The sequence below is a fragment of the Mugil cephalus genome, chromosome 3 (genome assembly GCF_022458985.1).
Source record: "Mugil cephalus isolate CIBA_MC_2020 chromosome 3, CIBA_Mcephalus_1.1, whole genome shotgun sequence".
NCBI lineage: Eukaryota > Metazoa > Chordata > Actinopteri > Mugiliformes > Mugilidae > Mugil > Mugil cephalus.
In genome coordinates this window covers 5932436-5953037 of record NC_061772.1, presented here as the reverse complement: position 1 = coordinate 5953037, position 20602 = coordinate 5932436, and the positions used below count along the sequence as shown (strand labels likewise).

Genomic DNA, 20602 nt, shown 5'->3' with positions numbered 1-20602 from the left:
CACAACTAAATGGTCAAACGTAAACCTATGGGAAATTTCATGAAAAACAAAGGAAATCCACACACTCTCATACAGCATAAATAATATTTCAAATACCAATGTGACAATCGGGAAGAATTCTAAGTTTACAGTTCCTGTTATTGTTTCCTATCAAGCCACTGTCAGGCCAATTCATCACGCGCTGGAGTGATAAGGAGAGAGGAACACCGGCAGACAAGTCCGCACCACTGGGGGCGCTGAGTCTGGACGTTTGGCTGCCTGAGCCGAGTGCTCCGTGGATAAACAGGAAACACGGCGCTCTATAAAATCTGACAGTCTCGTCTCACCACACGGAGTGGTGTGCTTCTGGCAGCTTCTTCTTTTTCTGCGAAAAGAATAAACAGCCAATGCTCCGATTTTGTAATCACACCTCAGGTTCAGGTGTTTACTTATCTAATGGAAACAGGGACACATTTCCGAGCCCTAAATAAAAAGTGGCAGCAACAGCGCCGGAGAGCAGAAAAGACAAAGGCAACAAACAACAAACAGCAGGACTTGTTGATGGCCAGTTTTATCTCACCCCCCAGGGGGGGATGTACTTCCTGTGCAGTGTGACATGTTTAACACACATTCCTCTTGGGTGACTCGATGACCTGTGCGCACAACACGAAGTGCCGACCTGACTGTGTGTACAGCAACTAACCTATCCTTAAATGGACATGAGGATGATCTAATTAGTGGAAACAAAACAATTGGCTCCCTCTGGTTACGTGCAACTCATCAACTGACCTATGATAAACACGCAGAAGAATAATTAACTGTCTCAAAGTCTATGTCAGTCACTTTTTCCATGAATGTCCTGCTCCTCATTAAAACAAAACAATTATACTGTCGCAACAGCAGTACCAACAATAGACAGATAACAACACATACTTGTGTGATGATAAGACAGGTTGAGCCATTATACATATATGGTCGTACATTTACCCCCCACACTGTCTGCAAGGCAGACAAACATCTAATTACTGTTAAATGGATAGTTCAGCATTTTGGGAAATGTGATTGATAATCATGACGTGTCTGCATGCCAAATATAAGGCTTAGAGTCTTAGGACTTTTAGCGAAGGCGTGTTAATCATGGCTGCCAAAAATTTAATTTGAGATAAAAACAGCAAGCTCAACTCTGTAATAAAGTTAAATCTGGATACTAGCACTTTCGTAACTTAGAGCAAAAGATAACAACGCTTATGCAACTGCAGGGTGTGTAGTCTTTCTAATTTAACCCTCAAATATTACTAACACATTTTACCCTCAAGAAAATGATTTACATAAACTCGTTGACCACGTTTTTGTGTCAGGCACTTTTGTTTAATTGTTGATTACATAAATAACCCCTTGTTACCAGTGAGTTGACCTTCCCTCTACTGTTATTTTTTCAATGATGAACATTGATTGGGGTCAAAAGGATAAAAGGAGGGTTAGGTATCTTCACTGTCTTATATCCAACAGCTTTAGGACACACTGGCTTTCTTGACTTACATGTTGAAAAGACGGCTCAATGAAAGAAATTCTTTAGATGAGGTAAAGATATTATATTCCACGACAGTGAAATGTGCGTCTTTGTCAAACTCGTGGAAAGAAAGTGAATTCTCAAAATGTCAAACTATTCCTTTAAAGCAGTGGTGTCAATCAGAGAGGGGTCCAAAATTAAGAACCGACTCCAAATCACAGGCCAACCATAACACACAATTTGTCTTTTCAGATGTATTACATATTAGTGTAATAAATCACTCATACAGACATGCGAATTTAACTTTTTCCAAGTCATAATAAACAATTTAGAATAAAACCAATCTCACTGATTAAACAAGTAATGAGAACACATTTCAAATAAAAGACAAATCTGCGGCCTTTTATGCGTATTACTCTCCATTAGGAGACTTCCACCGACTTATTTCAAATTAAAATGTTTTTCTCACAAATTCACATGAAGGCACATGAAGCGGGATCAAGAGGATGAAAATCTCTCCTTTTGAGCTTTTTCTAAATTTAGTCCGGCTTTTCCCCGGATTGTTTTACCAACTGGGGCCAATAAGACGCTATATTTCAAACAGTAACAGTAGGCTAACCCGTTTAGCCTGTTGTCCACTAACTGGCACAGTGTTATTTTGTTTAAGAATCTTACACATATTGTAGTATTTAGTGCTGTAATGGTCGTGACTACAGCTTTTATCGGTTAACTGACTGATGCAGCTTCAGAGCGCCGTGCTGCTGTACTCTACGGACACGTTGCTGAGACAACCGTGAGAACACGGTGAATTTGTCAATAAAGTTGGAAGGGAGCGCTGACTGCCGTACCTGCCTGAAGTCAAAAGGAGGCAAAATATTGTAAGTGTCACTGAAATTTATTCTTAAACTGTGAGGTTTAGAAACTGAATCCGTGTTAAGTTTTTACAGTTCATGCGTGACTTTAACATTAACCCGATGAACAGCTCTGTTTCACTTTGAACAGTAACAGATGCCGAGCACCTTTCCAGCATCGCTTGTGTTGCAGCCTCGTCGCTGCTTCACAGACAAACAGCGCTGCACGCTGTGATGCACTGTGTTGATTAATGGAATCCGGCTCATGAAGAGTGACAGGTCGTGGCTGGAGAGAAGATCAACAATGGTTTGTTTTGTGCATCTAGAACGGCTGAAAACGAATAACTTCGACATGACCCTGATTCCATGTATTGTGTGAGCACCCCCCCTGTGTGCACACTCTGCTCTCCGTGCAAACAAAAAGAGGATGGTGTTAATACACTCAGGAAATAGAGCCCACTCTGATTTGAAGCACATTATTCTAATCAAATGAGGCTAAATAAAGGCCAACTTTCCATTACAAATCAAACTTCAGGTGAATTGTATTTCACTCTCAGCTCTTTGGGGATGGCCTCAACGTCTCCAAATACAATGAACAACAGCTCATGACCTTTGAATACACGTATTTATTAAGTGCTGAGGAAAGTGATAAGATCCTAACTCCTCTTAGTCATTGTGAATCAGGTATTCTGTATGCATCAAAGCACGTACTGCCTCTGAAAATAGTTTAAGCCGGAACCAATATCACCATGCGCACACACTGCAATCTGAAACCGGTAAACTGCATCAGATATTCGCAACGTGCTCTTTCTGGCCCCGACAACTTTACAGAAACTCTGACGAGAGACACCTACATAATCTTGCCTCAGACACATTTAGTGTACAATTAATCGCTCTTAATGACAGTGACAGCGAAAGTCCTAAACTACGTCAACGATTTAACAAGCACGTGTTTCAGAAACTAAAACAGAGCTTCTTAGTATCTGACAAGAATAAATGTGAAGTACGTCATGCAATATAATCTGTCTGCTGTCAGATTATAACAGTCAGCAGCAACACACCTAACTGCAAAGTCAACAACACATGACAAACCGCTACTGTGAGCTACTGTTGAGTCAATAAAATCTGTAGGTAGACTTGTACCAAAAACAAATGAATGTCAAGTGATTCAGTCCCTTAAACAAGCGCAGATACAAAGTCACAGTCATAAACACGTTGTGTGCTGATTTATGACTGCTGGTTAGCGTCTGGACCCACCCAGCTGCTGGAAGAGCAGAGCAACGCTCTTGCATGTGACAGGTAAAGTGTCGTTCAGAGGGGTTTGGATGAGCTGCCGGTCTCCTGCTCCCAGGCTGAACAGCTTCTGCAAACAAAAGCAAAAGCAGTAAAGGTCAGAAAAAAATAAACTTCCGCTACGAGGACTGTAAGCGACCGTCACCTGTTTAGATTTATAGCTGAGTGCACTTTGGTTGTAACAAATCTAGAAGACAGTGCTGCACAGACGTTGCTGCAGCAGGCCTGAACTAACCATCTGTTGCCATTGGCCAAACAAAACCTCAATGACATGTTCACAGAAATATAACCAGTGATGTAGCTGTGGGCATCATAGTATCCTTTAAAAATACCCTTAAATTAAAACTTTAACTACTGCCTTGTGGTCGTACGCCTCCACCAATGATTCCAGTTGCTGTTTAGACCTACGCTGCCTAAGCTCATTTAACATATATAGTGAAGGAATTGATTAAAACGTTTCTGCAGAACAATATGATGCAACAGTTGATCTTTGGCCTTTTTGGATAAGAAATGCTACCACATCCTCATCTTATCATTTACGTGAGATATGTTGAGTTACGACAAAAAAACGGCTTTGTGTGGTCACAGTGATCTCAATCTCTGGCTACGGAAATCTAATGGGTTCATCACAGAGTCAAAGTGTCCGCGCTTTTTTTTGACAAAAAATCCCTTGAGGAGTTGCTGCGATTTTCTGTTCACATGGGTCACGGCCAAAAATGTGCTCTGTGAGGTCAGCGACCTTGACCTTTGACACCTCAAATCTAATCAGTTCAGTCAAAGTGAACATTTGTACAAAATTTCAGAAATTCCATTGTGTCACTGCAGAGATATGGAGCTGACAGTGAAGACATCTTCACTTATGAATGGACGGTCTGAAGACATAACCGCCCTGGTGATGACACCAGTGCAGACACAATCTCATATTTTGGATGTACTCCTGAATGTGACTCTAAGATGACTCCAGACTAAGATGCAGCCTCCATCCATACAGCTCTTGACACAGCTGTGTATTTGATTTGACTAATGAGTCGAGAGTTAAGTAGTGTAAGGAACCAGCCAAATTCCTCCTCATAGCACATCCTTTAAAACCAAATCAGACTGTTACCTCAGTGACACCGATATATCACTAGTGGCAGCAGTAAACATAAACAATCATTTTCCAGTCCGTTTGAGACACATTTTGGCTCGCTGCGTTTACAGCTTCTGTAACTTCTGACACTTGGCCTCCAAACTGTAGCAGACTAAGCACTTTCCTTACAGAAGAGTGTATTAATGCAGTGACATTTTAAATATATACGCCTCTAAAGTGCTATAACCACAGTTGAAGAGCTTTGCTGTCTTGACTGAGGTATTTTTCTCCGAGAAACACGATTGGAAAAAATTATGATGATGTATTAGTAAATGACTGCCTGTGGCTGGACAACAATCTCTGGCACCTGAACACGGCTTCACAGCAGACATAAATCATTTTAGTAGTTTAGCACCTCAGCCATCATCCCCCACCCCGCCCCCGCCACCTCACCTTGAACAGACCGCAAACCGACAAATCTGTGGTGCAGGTGTCTCAGGTCTGACTTACCTGGGATCCGCCAGCAACAGGAACCTGGAATGTAAAGAGGTTGGCCACCAGACCCTCTAAAGGGAAAGTCAGGCTATCGATGTACACTGTGTAGATCAGACCCAAACAACCCTGTAAAGACAAAATGTGAAATTACAAGAAGGTTACAAGAAAACTTTATCGGAGCAGAGAGTCTAGTACCATCAAAAGCATGACTGGCACTCTGCACAAATCGTGACCGTGATGAAAGATCAGCCGTTCTTGTGTGTCTGTGACTTATTTACTTTACTGAAGAGCATGCTCACACTTAAGCGTGCTTGACCTATTTTGCTGATCGCACAAAGTAGATTAGCATCATTTCGAGACTGCTAGATGAAAGCGCGATTTCTTCTCGACGGACAGAAAGACATTTTTTAATCAAGATTTAATCATATGGTGTGTTATTACCCGGAATATTTCAGGGTAATCCAGCCTGGACACGAGAATGAGACTTTTTGGTGCAAACACTTGAGCTGGCTGGATCAGGCCATCCTCCTCTGCCTCCTCGTCTTCATCTCCATCAGCCTCAATACTCTTTGATCCCTGGAACATTAAAAAAAAAAAAAAAAGGCGATTTCAGGCAAAGAGTTCAACACAATGCCATGGACTTTAGACCTTGAATTGTACTGTAGAGCATGCCAGCATCACTGAGCTCCTGGTTTAGCTTGTGAAGACATCACGTGGCCTCAAACACAGCACCATGTCTAGTATGTGCCTTGGCATGTATCATATACCACACGTAGCATTTGCACATTTTCCTGGACAAACAAAAATAAATGTGATCAGGATTAAAAAGTGCTGGAATTTATTCAATGGACACCCACCTTCTAATCCTCCAGTTTCCATATTAGGGTCACAAAATGGGTTTAACAGTAGTTGTAGCAGACTGTAGGGCTATAATTCACCATCATTTGTGTTTTTGTGTGTGTTCAATGCACTCATGTGTTATGTCTTTCTCTGTTGCTGAGATGCAATCTCTTTATGTGAAGAACTAGCAACGTAGCAGATGAGATTGCGACACTTGGTGTCGGTGGGGCCCAGCCAAATGCCCAGGGTTCAGGGCATTTGGTCTTAGTAAAAGAAACAACAAAACATCGGAAGGCGCACATAATTACAACTGAAATGTTCTCGATTGCAATTTCTGCAAAGTAAAGGAAATGTAGTCCTTCCCGAAACAAAGATATCCAGGATAGAACTCTTGCATCAAAAATCTTTTAAAAACTCATTTGTTTTAGGATTGGAAAGAGGGGAGACACATTTTTGAACGTCATAACTATCAATTATCTCCTTTCCCAATATGGCCCGATTTAACACAGTTGCTCATCCCAGTGGAACCTTTGAAAGAACACACATTTTCTAAAATTATAAGGACATGAATCTTGCCTCCAAAGGGACAAATATCATTTGAGAGGATTTACTTAGAGATAAAGTTAGTTTAGAGAGATTAATACTTCTTGCCCTCAGGGTCCCAGCAAATGTTCAACATCAAAACCATTACTGACGGCGCCAAAGATGCCAAAAACTGCGAAACGCCGAGCATTTGTTATGTTTAGCAAGATATACAATTTACAGTTTCAATATGGTCCTAACCATGTCTGTTGTGGATCTCTGTTTCAAAACTAATACACCAACCTCTCTGCGCTCATTCCTCACTAAAGCCCTTATCACAATCTGGTATATTTCTCCAGACAGTGAAAACATGCCACAAGCGCTTAAGTATCTCAGGTCCAAGGAGAGTAGGATCAAAATATCCCATTCAGATTGGGTCACATTTCTCCATTATTCTTAGGATTTGGTTCAATTATTAAAGAAAACACATTCCTAAGTTGCCTGTCTGGACAATCCTTGGAATCCAACTAAATAGATAAGGATGTCAGATTGTTAAAACACCCTCACGTTTCAAGAAGATCTTCAGTGCTGTAAAGTGAATACTGGAATGTGCGATTGTTTGCATGGCGTCTGGATCAGGCCAAATATAGCCCGATCGAATGAATAACCTCACACTGAAGCTGAGGTGGTGGTGCGCACTGGGAGCCCGCCAGACTCAAAGGTTTATTGGTTCAGTCTTCACATTGCAGTAGGTAATCTACACCAAGTAACCACGTGTCTCAGTCAAGTGTCTTTTTAGCATAGACAAATACCTCCGTTACTGTAACCTATTTCAGACATGAGTAACACTTAAACTGTTAGAAGAAAAACATAATTTATCTTTTCCAGATGCCTTCGTGTTTTTATTAACTCTTACGCAAAACGCTTTTCAGAGGCTTTTCGTTTGCAGCAACTTTTTGCTATATAAACCAGCATTCATTTCTTTGTCAAAAAAGGCAGAGCATAGTCATGTAAAAGATAAAAAAGATAACGTTTCCAAATGTTTCTTGGAGAAATCTTGGAGATCTTGGAGAATTTTCTTTCTCAAATTCAACCGAAATTCTGAGATTTGCATTTGCAGGAGTGAAAATGATAAAAAAAAAAACCTGAATTAGTTAGTATGACTCTCCCATGCAGAACTGCTACGTAGGTCACATGTTTGTTGTTGATGCATCCCATTGCATCCACAGCCATTTGTGGCGTGTGCCCGTAGGAGAATCAAAGTTAACCGAGAGCTTTCAGATTAAAGGTCATTAAAGGTATTTGTCTGGCCATTGTAAGCCAGCCCATGAGTGAACTGATTCAGCAACCTAGGGATGTCCTGATCAATAGTGGGTGATTGGTAAGAGGCTCAATCCAGGCACATTTCAAATGGCTGCGTTGGACTGGGCACGTAGCCAACCCTGATCGTTTGTATTTGTGTTACAGCTGCCGTAAACCAAAACCAAACGATTACGTGACGCATTTGACTGAACATGTCTGCCGTCTGGAGGTACTTTACACAACTGGGAAATTATTCCTGTTCCATTCTTGCCAGTATAAACACATTAATCCAACATGTTAAACCTTTAAGTTTCAATCCCGAATGAGGAAGATCACTCATGTTCTCCAACATGTTTCATACAAGTGAGGGCAGAGACACTTGACAACCATTAACAACTGGGTTTGTTTCAGTGATTTTCTATCTTTGATGTGGCAATTTGCCCCAAATCCTTCCTCCTCTGATGCATTTTACCCAAGGTGGAAGAATGTGCCCAGTTATGCAAACAAGAGAATGTTTGTGTAAACAAGGCCTGAATCACACAACGAGCGGAAATAGTCGAGCAAAGCGGAATCGAAACCAACTACAAAGTTAATTCTCGACATTCCGAAGTGACTCGTTCATCTTTTGAAAGCACACACCCTTTTCATGTACGGCTGCATTTTAAGTTTAACTTGAAAATGTTTGCTGAACTAACAGGAAAGTGATTGACGACTGCCTTCCACATGTGAGAGGATGTGAAGTCACTGTGGGCCAAGCGACAGGAATCATTTAAGGCCTCTAACAAAGGCCAACACAGTGAAACAATTTGCTTGGTATTCTGTGGGCTTTTGGCTGGGAGAGACATTAACAAGATCATTCCTAAGTATAAAAATGAACCCGTCCAAACAAATCTGTAATCAATAATTTATGGGGTTTTGAACATTTGTGCCGTGACCACTAATCAAACACAATCTTGTATGCATAAATAAATCACGGAGGAACGCACAGGTCCATCCTCTCCTTTATAAAAGAATCCCTCGGCCAAGTCACAATTTATTAGGCTTTTGTTTTCTAGTAACGCCTGAAATAGTGAAAAACATCACGTACGTGACAAGCATTCCTTAAAAAAAAACAAAAAAAAAAAAACAAACAAAAAAAAAAAACACAACAAAACAAAACGAGCAAAAGTGAAAACAGACAATGAGTACCAGCACACTGCCCATCCAAGATATCCCTGCGGGAGTCTCTCATGAGAGACATTCACGAGGTCGACCCAATGCTCATCATAAGAGGAGACCGTAATAAAACAGAGTTATAAATGTAACCAAGGTTCTATGAATTTTGGATGGCTGCCAGAGGCTGATGGTATTTATAAGAGGAATGAAGTACAACTCATGTTATTGTGGTGGTGTTATAGCAGCCGAAGGGATCACACTTAGTAGGCACTGTTCTCTAGTGAACTTCACTGCACATGTGTGAAGGCAGCCCTGCGATTTTCAATATCCACCAAACAAGTGGACTGAGACCCGCTTCCTCAGCGCTCTCGCCTGCTACCGAACAAACCCTGGTGTGGCTCCACTGAAATATGAACCCACTGTTCTTGGTATTATGATTTGAAAGGTTAGAATACTCAAGTAACATTGGCTCTTCTTGTTGTATTTGGCTACCATTACATTTAGTCCAGCACACCACATTGTTTGGATGGGCCATTAAATTTCATCACAAAATGTATGCCATGCAACTGTTTGGTCAGGGTGTGACCTTATCCATATATAGGCCTGGGTAGTGCTACCGTTTCCTGAATCGTTTCAGCTATTTTTAAAAGGTTCTGACCTGATTCAATATTCATTCATTTAGAGAGTTTCAAAACCATTTTACATATTTTTCATATTTTTACAAACTAGTGTGGCATAGGCAGTGCCATTGGTCTCGGAGATTTGTGGAATTTCAACCATATTTGACCTCTTTTAATCTTCCATATGGATTCGCTTATATGGAGGTCTCTGCCGTCATACCTTCAGAATCCAGTCAGCTTTTAGGTGTGTTTTCAGACCTCACATGTGGATTAATCTCGTTGAGCAGTCTCACAACATTCGCCATGAAAAACCAGTCCCGCAAAACTGACATTTCTAACGAGAGGATGAAGGAAATGTCATATACTTTGTCTCTCTTCTCTGTTTCTACCTGACTGGCCTTGGGCAGATGGGTCCTTCCATATGAGCTGGGTTCTGCTCAAGGTTTCTTTCTATCTATCTATCTTCAAAGCGAGTTTTTCCTTGCCACCAGGCGGTTTTTGTAAAGCGTCTTGAGACACTTTGTATTGTTATTGACAGTATATGAATAAAATTGAGTTGAATGGAATATATAATGTATACAAATTTAAAATATGAAATCAATCTTAATCTGAAAATAGAATCATATTGACTGAAATTTTTGAAACTCAGTCCTATTCACATATGTGGTACCTCTTGCTTTGCCTTTTTGGTAGGATTGGGCCAACCAGGACGTTTCTGCTGTCGTCTAAAACTTTTAGAACTTTTATAAATTACTTGCTTTTGAGAACTGAAATACAAGAGTGAACACACCCTCTGTGGGAGGCACAAATTTACAGCATCAGGCCACAACAGCCTTGATGGTTGAGAAAGCTCACTCCCATGAATTCAGCGAGGAACAAGTGCATGAACTGAGGTTACCTGCAGATTGACCTCAGCCTCGTAGAAGGTGAGGCAGGAGCAGTAGTGACGGTCGGAATCGATATCTGTCAGCACAACGGTGAAAAAGGTGGGTGCTTTCCTTTCCCTGGACAGCCTCCAACCTCCAGGCTGGCAGAACTGAAAAGAAAGTTAGAAAAACAACATTACTTGAGAACGTCATAGACAGCACCATGATCACATATACAGCAACACTGTCCCTAAAAGGGACTTTTGCCTTTAATCACTCAACCTCTAATCATTTCCGTGAAACATATGAATTTCTCAAAAGCTCAGTGATTGTCACATTCTTTCAGACTTTCTGACAGTAAACAATTCAAACCTTAAACAGGACTGGCATATTACTGCAGTTAGTCGTAGCCATTATACATGTCCTCGGGGATAGCATAGACAGGATGTCCTGTTCCAGAGAAGCAATTTCATCTACCAAGCATGCCATAGAGCGGGAAATGGCATGTTCAGAATAAATTTCCTTGAAAGCAAGCAGTAAAGGTGCCGGATCTCATTAACTGTCTGAACATAAAAAGAAACATCTTATAAAATAAAAAACAGTGGAAAATCCCAAAGACATTGAGCAACGTAACAACACACACCAGCTGGACGAAGCCTGTTAAATTCACGGACTCACGACAAATATTGACCTTCACACCTGTCAGAATTGGAATATATCCATACCAATTAAGAACATTTATTGAGGTTGACCCCTAGGTTCTGTGTATTCAGGTGGTTTGTATTAAAGTTTTTGAGTCAACTTGTTGAGATACAACCGAGCGAAGCACCGTATTGTTACCGTTCTCCAAGAGCACGGAGGTTTCATCCAACTCTTCATGGAATGTTCTCCTACTCCTATTTCCAAACACTGTTCATACAGGATTTGAAAATCACATAAATCAATAATTTTCGATGCATGACAAAACCGAAGCCATTTTTAGAAAACTGTGATCAACAAAACATTGTTACCATAATAAGAAGCATCTTACACATATTTTAAATCTCAAAGCAACCGCGTGAGTCATTTCAAATCACGACAGAAAACATCTGTGAATTGGGGAGAAAAACACAACCTCTTTTTTTTTTCACGATCTTTTTTTTTTTCCAAGATGGTGTTGTGTAAGACATACAGTTTATCAATGAAACTATTTTACAGAGACTTAGACACTTAGACTGCTGTCAATGTTCACACAAACACTTCCAATTTTTCTAGTCAATAATAAACACACCGTGTTGAGAAATGGATGCATTATTGTCTGAGAACACTCAAAACAAAAGTGGCACATGACAGAGTGCCAACATTTGGGAGGGAGGCAGGCATCTGGTGAGGGAGCCAAGTGTTTGTGTCTAGTCTCTCTGTGTTTTGCTGGAGGCCCACCTGGCCCTGGCTCTGAAAAGGGTGTTTAGACTGCTCCTCAGGGGTTACACAGGGGATAACGGGACACATGGAGGAGGAGGAGAGGCTGGGTTGTGGAGGACGTGGGTGAGGGCAAAAACAGATGGATTGATGGATCTGTGTACAGCCAAAGACCAATACACTGGCAAGGTAGTGTCTCTTGGGCACAAAAAAAAATAAGAGGAGAGAGAGAAGGGAGTTGAGGAAGAGAAGGAGGGCAGGAAAATAGAGATTATGAGAGGAAGGGAGGAAAAAGCGAGGGGGGGGGGATTGACTGGAGGTTTGGCCCAGGATGCCACCATCTTCCAGCTCATACAATAGTCCACAGGAAATCTGTTAAACCTGCTTTGTGGCGAGGTGTGTTTGTGCGTGTGTGCATGCACACTCCGGCCAGACAGGATCCAAGGACAAGTGCGGATAACTGTGATCCCGTCCTAAACTATTCCAACTATGCCATTCATTGTTGTCAGCGAAGAGATAAACACATTTGGGACTGCATAGCTCAGAAGATCACAGGAGATATAACATCCTGTGAGTGTGGCCGTGTTATATTTCTGTGTGTAATCGCAGGACTGTATACATCTGCGAGAGCGGCACAGCGGCATGCAGAGAGCACGTGGAGACACAATGGTGAAAAGATTAATTGACTTCCACGATATTAAAGGAGTGTTTCCTTTACGCCGTTATCTTGACTGTTGGTCTGCAGAGAGACACTTGAGGGCTGGCACAGGTTCAAAGATAGTGTTTAGTAAACTTCACCGCATTCAGGGACTGACTTGCGACATCATTTTACGTACAATCTATTGCTGTCTAACTACATAGCCTGGGTTCAACACTGCAGCTGGGCCCAATACAAACTTTGAAACGAATGAGAGAAAGTCAAAGTAAAAATTTATGGCTTCTTTTATCCAACATGTCGGACGTTAATATGACTTTAAACACACTTTCATGACGATGATGATTTCTTGGTCTGTCCTGCCTTTCTGTTTCTAAGTAGGGGGGATCTCTTAAATGGCTGCAGTTTGCTTTGTACATTTTATCATTTTTAATGCAGCTAGCTATGTGTAAAGAAAACACGCTTGACTTCTTGTATAAACTTGGGAAATTTAGTCAAATACAGAATTCAGTGTAAAAGTAAACACACATGGTCACACTTCTGAGGATGGTCCTACTAGACCAAGATTAGCCAAAAAAAAGGAATGCAGCTGTAATAAATGAATGTGATGGTAAATTTCTCCTGAATGAATAGCAGAGAGCCCTTAGCTCTGAATATGATATGAACAAAGCAAGCGTATTTACTTCCATGCTGATGAGAGTGTTGAGAGCATTTCTTACAGGTACATTTAAAACATGTTGTTTAAAAAACTGTCAGTCGCTTGATAACTGTATAAATCATGCATTCATTGCAGTTAAATATTTTAACTTACTAATCACCTTAATAAAGATAAGTTTAAGAAGGAGAATTCTATTAGAAATATCAATCTAAAGGTCAGATAACTTCAGAAAAAACAGCTGTGTGAAGTGTGTTTGTGTTCTCCTGTGCTACTCTCTGAACTGTACTGAACACTCATGTACTGTACATCCATGTACTGTACATCCATCTATAGCATGGCACAGGCATCCACTGCAGCTCAACAGGTGCAAAGGTCAACATGCAAGAAAGATAGTCTCTATACAGCACATATACAAACACACACACACACACACACATACACACACACCAGAGAGAAAGGACATCTCCCGTTCCTAAATTAGACCTCAGTCAAGTGACAAAGGAACTCTGGGACACACTTGCAGCATTGATGTCAAAGCCGACAAAACTGCTGCCCTATGCACCGCGTCATGTGCTACCGCCTGGCATGACTGACTCCCGACCGCACTATTCACCGACTCAGCCCACGACACTGGATATGCAGTCTGACCTGCTAGGCATCGTCACAGCGGAGCGCTTGAGGAGCGGCACCAATCACAAGAAAAAGCAGGCAACACAGGGGGTTACGGGTGAATATGACAAGCGTACATTCCCCCCCTATGACAAGACAGACCAACTATAACTGAGGCAGCAGCGGCCATTACTACAGATGACTCAGGACAAAGAGACAATGGCATCTCCCTTTAAAGTCAGATGGGTTTTTTCACTGGTGTGACACAACTGAATCACGACTGGAAAAGGTTTACAGAGTTTTTAGTATAACCACAACATTTGAGAGTCCTGTACTTAGGGAAATACAAACAGACCTCGAAGAGTCATAAAATCTTTAAAGAGTTCCTGTTACCACAAATGAGCTCAGTTGCAAAAAGGGGGATTTATTTATTTCAGAATTTGGTTGAGTTACAAACTTAAATCAAATCAGACACCAGAGTTCTTCCACGTTGTCTCCGCACAGAAATACAACGTGCGTAGACTAAGTGGTTTCTTCTGATCCGAGAATGACCTAAACTGAATGACAGAAAGAATAGAAAACATTTTCATCCACACTCCTCTGACGACGACAAAAAAATATTTTATGCAAAGACTTTTGAGAGGTGATTGCAAAGACGATGCAGGATTATGGGCAGCCCCCTTAACAGATCCAACACAAAAATGTAAACAACTGTGAACCCACATTATCAGAAATATTTGAGCAGGTGTTTCTGTGTTTCTTTCTTTCGGAGAAGACTGAACAGACTGAACTATAGATGGAGCCTTTATGTAAAGCGTCGGCCAAGACAATGTGGTCAGGAAAACTTCAGCGACAGATGTGCGCTACACCGTGTACTTCCATCATCCTCTTCCCTCTACCGTGTTCTTCCCCCATTCATGTGGAGGAGTCGCAAGCCAGGAAGACAACACAATGACGGTAAGTGAGGAGCTAAGTGTCAGGGGCCAGAGAGGGGCTGGCCGGGGTTGAGAAGGTCAATGGCATGTCGCCTGTCCAGCACCGCGGCTTTATAAGGTCTGCAGGATGAGCGGCGGACAAAACAACCAGAGACGGCTGCTCCGGTCGAGCGGCTTGACGCGCAAAACAGGCGCACAAACATGCACAGCCTCGGCTCAAGGTCAGAATGATGATTACAAAAAAAATCTGTCAACAAAATGACCATAATAGTACTGTTATCGCAATACTATTCAGTGGCCTGGGGGGGGGGGTAATTTATTGCTCCCAGCTTAGCTCCGAAACAGAAGATTCAGGGGTGGCATCTCCCCTCTTCTTCCTACCCTCAACTCTTCTCCCCGCGCTGTCACCAACACTCCAGGCTCCTTTGGCTGATCCGTTATGCAATACGAGGCACATATGGTTCACTTTAGAGCTAGATATTTTTAGTCGACCATGATGGACCACAGTAAATTAAAGAAAATGTCTAGTCAGGCGAGGAATAAAGAGTCACGTAGCTACATTGCAAACAGAACTCTACACATGTCTGACTTCACAAATGCCATATGTGCAGGAAATGCAACATCAGAACCAAAATACTACAATGACATTTTTATTGAACATGAAAAAGGTATTCAACCTTTATTTTTTCCTGTCATGCACAGGCCAGCAACAGTCTCCAAGACAACTGCACTCCGACATACCACGGGGAGATTTGTTCACTTGGGGGCAAATCTTTTATTTCAAAATAACAACATAAATTGAAAACATGCGACCCATTCACCGCATGCAATTTGGAAACAGGAATGAAGAAAGGGGAAAATAAAAAGGACCCCTTGGAGAATTAAGGCATTCCTGTGCTTAAATCATTCCACTGTCAGATGGATTCATCCGGTCTTCATCCTTTCAAGCGAGACCTCGAGCGTCACAACCCTTATAGTGACTCTGATTTTGTCAAAAGTAGGTTAATAGTGGCTGCGAGCATAAACGAGTTGGATAACATCTCGTGGAAGGACCTTATGTGAAACATCCAGAAGAACAGAAAAGTTCCCTTTCCGAATCCAAGGAAAGTCTGTGGATTTTCCCGGCACTATTTAATAAAAGGTTTGAGTGATAAAGCTGATACTGAAACTGCTTCAATAAAAAAACAATCATAACTCAATAAATCCACCCATTACGGTGACGGGATCTGTCAAAACTGAAGCAACTACGGCGTTAAGATCGGCTGCGTAAAGCTTAAAACATTTTGGAAAACACCACCGGACCGGGCCATGTATGAGCACGCCTTGTATACTACTCTATTAATCACAGGCTGACTGTCAGCACTGTACTTTTAAGAGAAAATCCAATTAATATAAAAGCCCAGTTTCTCAAATCAAATAAACAGAAACTGTTGCAATTGCCATTGTACTGTTAAAAGCATGAGCAACAGTAATAATATTTAGGGATTGACTTTCTAACTTTCGATGGTAGATAAGAGAGCTTTAAGAGTTATAAACAGCGCCCAGTTGCTCCAATTCTGGTTCTACTTAGCATTAGCCTGTAACATCTAAAGGACTGAAGGACTTCAGGCATAAGCAGTGATTAAACCAAACATTTACAATGTTTGCCTGACACAGTAGTTGAAAAACAAAGGATTGGTGAGCGATACGTCCCGCATACACGCACTACTACATACAGTGAGTGACCCCCACCAGCAGGTAGTGTGGACCTGTTTTTAAATGATTTTTGTAGCAACTGCTACAAGTAGATGCAAATCAGTGACATGCATGAGTTGATATGTTGACTATTTCTGACAAATTTTCAAAATACAGTATTAACCTATGATAAGTTGTGCGAGATCCCTGACACACTGTTGGGCTTTGGGTGATTTTATCCACACAGCTAATGACCTTGATGCCTCCTCCTGCTAAAAGGTCATATCTGGCCTCCAAACTTAGACTGACTGCAGATGTGCATCGGACCTTCCAGCACTTCACCTGCGTCTGATCTGCACTGCTTATGTACTAAGGAACAGAGCACAATAACCGGTACCTAAAGTTCCAAGTGTGAGGGCCTCCCGTGTCCCCGGGTCAGATGTGTGGGAGGCTGGCCGTGTTCCCTGAGAGTGACGACAGTGTCTTTTGTGCTGTAGGACCACCGGGGGCGCCAGAGTCCCAAAGCGGCCACCCAAACTTTGATACCCTATACATTTAATGTGTTTTTACAGCATGTACTGTATGTATTTGAATTAAGTTTTATGACATTATTTGAATGTTTGGATGCTGCTTTTTTTTTTCATGTCACTTCTGATCATCATATCATTACTGTAGCATTTTTACCTGTAGCGGCTGAGGTAATAAGGTTGTTTTCTGTATCTGTACAAGGCAACCGTTAAAGTTTATTTTCAAAAAGTAAACACAAAACATCAAAACATATTCCTGATCACGTGTGGTGATGCATGAAAGTGCAGTGTAAACAGCTCTGTCCCGAGGTTGTGGATCTGTACAATGGGTGCCCTGCGTCATAGTGCTGAACCCTTCAGAGCTCAGTCAGATAATGACTGTGAAACAGGTGCTTCCTCCACCGCCTTGTGGGGCGCTGGCTAAGTCACAGCACTCACCATAGGTCTTGGTCTCACTTCTGCCCTTAGTAAGAGCATTCATACCACAACAAATCTGGTTCCTCTCCTGACTATATGGTAATGTAGTGCCAAGAGTAATTGTGAATTTGTGAAGTGCGTGTTAGAGTGTGTATGAGCACAGAGGGATTTAATGAGCTTCCTGCGGAACTCACAAGAATACATTTGCCAACAAAGGCCCTTTGTCACATTAAGCCTCACATGCAGATCTCACAAATGTTTGGCGTTAACACAACATGTGTAAAATGACCTTGTTTTTTCTGTAATCAATGTGTTACTATTACATTTTTCTGTTAAAAAAATACACAACAAACTACTGAATGGTGACCCTTTTAACGTGCATGGTTTCTTTAAAACTGTACAGTTACCATTTAACTTTCAAAAAAACAATTCGAGTGAGACATTTATCCTGAAAATGTCTCACCACTGGACACAGACTGGACGACTTAACCCTCTGAGTGGAGGACATATTGAAAGAACACAATTGTAGTATGAGGAAAAAAAACTTGGCATCCGGCCACAGCCTATGGTGTTGTTCTAAAACAAAAACAGAGGATGTTTTCTATGACATACTTTGAATGTGATGTCCAAACTCATAACACATGGCATTATATAATATGTCATTATATAATATGTAAACATTTTCAAAGCACTTTTATGAATAGTGACTGAAGTAGCGATTCTATAAAAGATAAATGACGCCCTGGCTCTAATACTGATGGCTGAGCAGCTAAGTGAAGACTGAAAACTTAGTAAAAGCTTTCCAATAAGATATAAAGTGTCTCAAACCTTGTCCTACATTTATCTCACTTACGTGAGGATTTGTTCTATCATTGATCTTCTTTGCTAGCGGAGCGCATTCAGAGTGAGCTGTGAATTTGGAAAGTGTCAGAAAGAGACAGACATGTCTACATGCCTACAAGGGTCTGGTGTGAATGTTGTCTGCACAAGTCCGCCAGGCTTGGCATGGTCATTATGAAGACCAGGAATCTGCCACAAAAACAAAATGGAAGCTTGTTTTGAGGATGATTATTAGTTCACCACTTTAGCATTCAAAAAAAGAAAACAAAGAAGGTTTTAAACTTCAAGTGAGAATTTTTTTTCCAGCTCACAACAAATTGTCTGCTGTGTCTGCCCATTGTGCAAGGGTCAGGAAGGCAACTAATGCTGAGTGAGGGCTATTGTGTAGCTTGGCACACCTTGGGAATAATCAATGACTCAATGCTACAGCCCAGTCTTTATCTAGTATCCTGTAACTAAAAAGTTCAAAGTCACACTGAGACTTTAAGAAACATCCACAGAAGCACTGTGCTCGCTGTGAGCGGCCCTTATAATAATATAATAATAAACAGTGCACACTGTGGCAAGCACCAATTACAACACAAATGGAACTGCATGCACGTTTGAATTGGACGTCTGCAGCATCAGGTCTTGCACCAAGTATTAGCTCTTCCAGGGCTAGATAATCACCCAGCACTGCCTTCCTCACTACACACTGTTACTAGCACGACTAAAAACGTGTAACTTGGTATTATTTTGTCAGTGGATAAGACTGACACATACGCACAAAACATTTAAAATGTAACGCAAATAAGTAGGCCTCAAAATAAATAGGTTATCAATAAATGTACAACATACATACATTGTGACTTTGTGGTGGACACAAGCTATGTGACCGGCCAAAGCGGTGGTGTCAGCAGTAGTCAGCACATTTTTACCACAAACTGTGGTATTCACCAGTAGCCAAGTAAAGAGGCGTCTGAAACCAGCCAGCACTTCAGATGGGAAGTAGAGAATGTGCTGGATAGTCTGGGTATCCAAAAACTGCTGGTGTCCTGGACCTGTCAACCTGGCACCACTTCACAACTGCATGGGATCTGTGCAGCTATTTACACATTTGTGTTTTGTTTTGGGGGTAGCTCTCTATTTATAATTCTCAGATTTGGGTCTATCAGGGAGCGAGCACATTTTTTCGAGTGTAGAAAACTAAAATCTACTACACTTTATCTACAAGTTCGAGAACTGGCGCTCTCCAGTGTACTCTGGCTTAGTTTCATCCTGTGTATTCCCATTTCCTGGTTAGCTCATAGTGCTTTTTGGTATGGAAAGTCCTGCTGTTTGACAGCTCCAGCTTTGTTTCCTGATGTGTTTAGCTTCACTGGCACATAAAGCATTGATTACTCATCTGTGGATCTTCCTGACAAACACATGATCCCATTATCCTCCTGGCTGGAATGGCTTCCTGCTATCTGGAATGCACTGTTTAGCTTTTCTCTCATAGTTTTACAAACATCATAAGACCGACGTGCAGAGCGCCATGTCAAGCTATGGCCACTTGAGTGACTTCATTAAGTGATACAATTAGGTTCCATTCTTTCATCAGTCTGTGGTTTGGAACGCGGCAAATTTCTGACTAACCAACATGGCTGATTGTGAATAGTGCAGTTTAGCTTTGTCATGATTTGCTTACCCGAACCTAGGGAGAGAGAACAAGGCTAGATGGATGCTTGTAGGAGTCTTCTCTCAAGTGATCTGAACCTGAACTAAGCCCAGGGGGGTCAGGTCTAACGGGACTCTAAGTACTCTTTGTGAAAAACAATGTGTATACAAAGTTCTTATATCAATTTCTCCCAAAACGTTTCCATTTGTACTCCCGCCTGGCAGACGTATCAACACGTGAAGGCGGTAGTTTACAAATTTTCAGAATAACTCTAGCATCCTTTCTGGGAGTACAATGCACGTTTCTAATTACAGCAGGGATTCAGGGATGAGTGCAAGAATTCAACGTTCTACACTGAGAAATGACACGCAGGGTTTACAGTCTGGTCACGCCAGGTCACATTCCTTCATCTGAGGAGCCCTGAAGAGCATTTTTTAAATTTTATGTCTGAACATTTCGGTCAGAGGAAAACAAGTAGGGAATACATACGGCATTACATATGAAGCATCTTTCTATAAGTAATGTAATAAGCTATTACAGATCTTTTTTTTTTTTTTTGTATTTAGAGTATGCACACCAATCAGCCACAACATTAAAACCACTACCATGAGAGTAAATAACACTGACCATTCTGTTCTGGTGGGAAACCTCTGGACCATTCAATTGGAATATTACTTAGACGTGCATCACCCACCTAGACCAGACCAGACACCTCCACCCCATAGCAATGACACTCCTTGATGACAGC

The 20602-nt window shown here is 41.5% G+C and overlaps 1 protein-coding gene across 2 annotated transcripts in view; it reads right to left on the bottom strand.

Annotated features, from left to right (window-relative positions):
* sbf2 (SET binding factor 2) overlaps positions 1-20602 on the bottom strand; it is an 87195-nt gene that overhangs the window by 46920 nt on the left and 19673 nt on the right. For both annotated transcript variants that reach the window (XM_047580245.1, XM_047580246.1), the window contains exons 3-6: positions 10535-10672; positions 5639-5773; positions 5213-5323; positions 3598-3703 (exon numbers count right to left, since the gene is read on the bottom strand). In XM_047580245.1, the coding sequence (XP_047436201.1) occupies positions 3598-3703; positions 5213-5323; positions 5639-5773; positions 10535-10672 (490 nt within the window). The remainder of the gene's footprint in view (positions 1-3597; positions 3704-5212; positions 5324-5638; positions 5774-10534; positions 10673-20602) is intronic.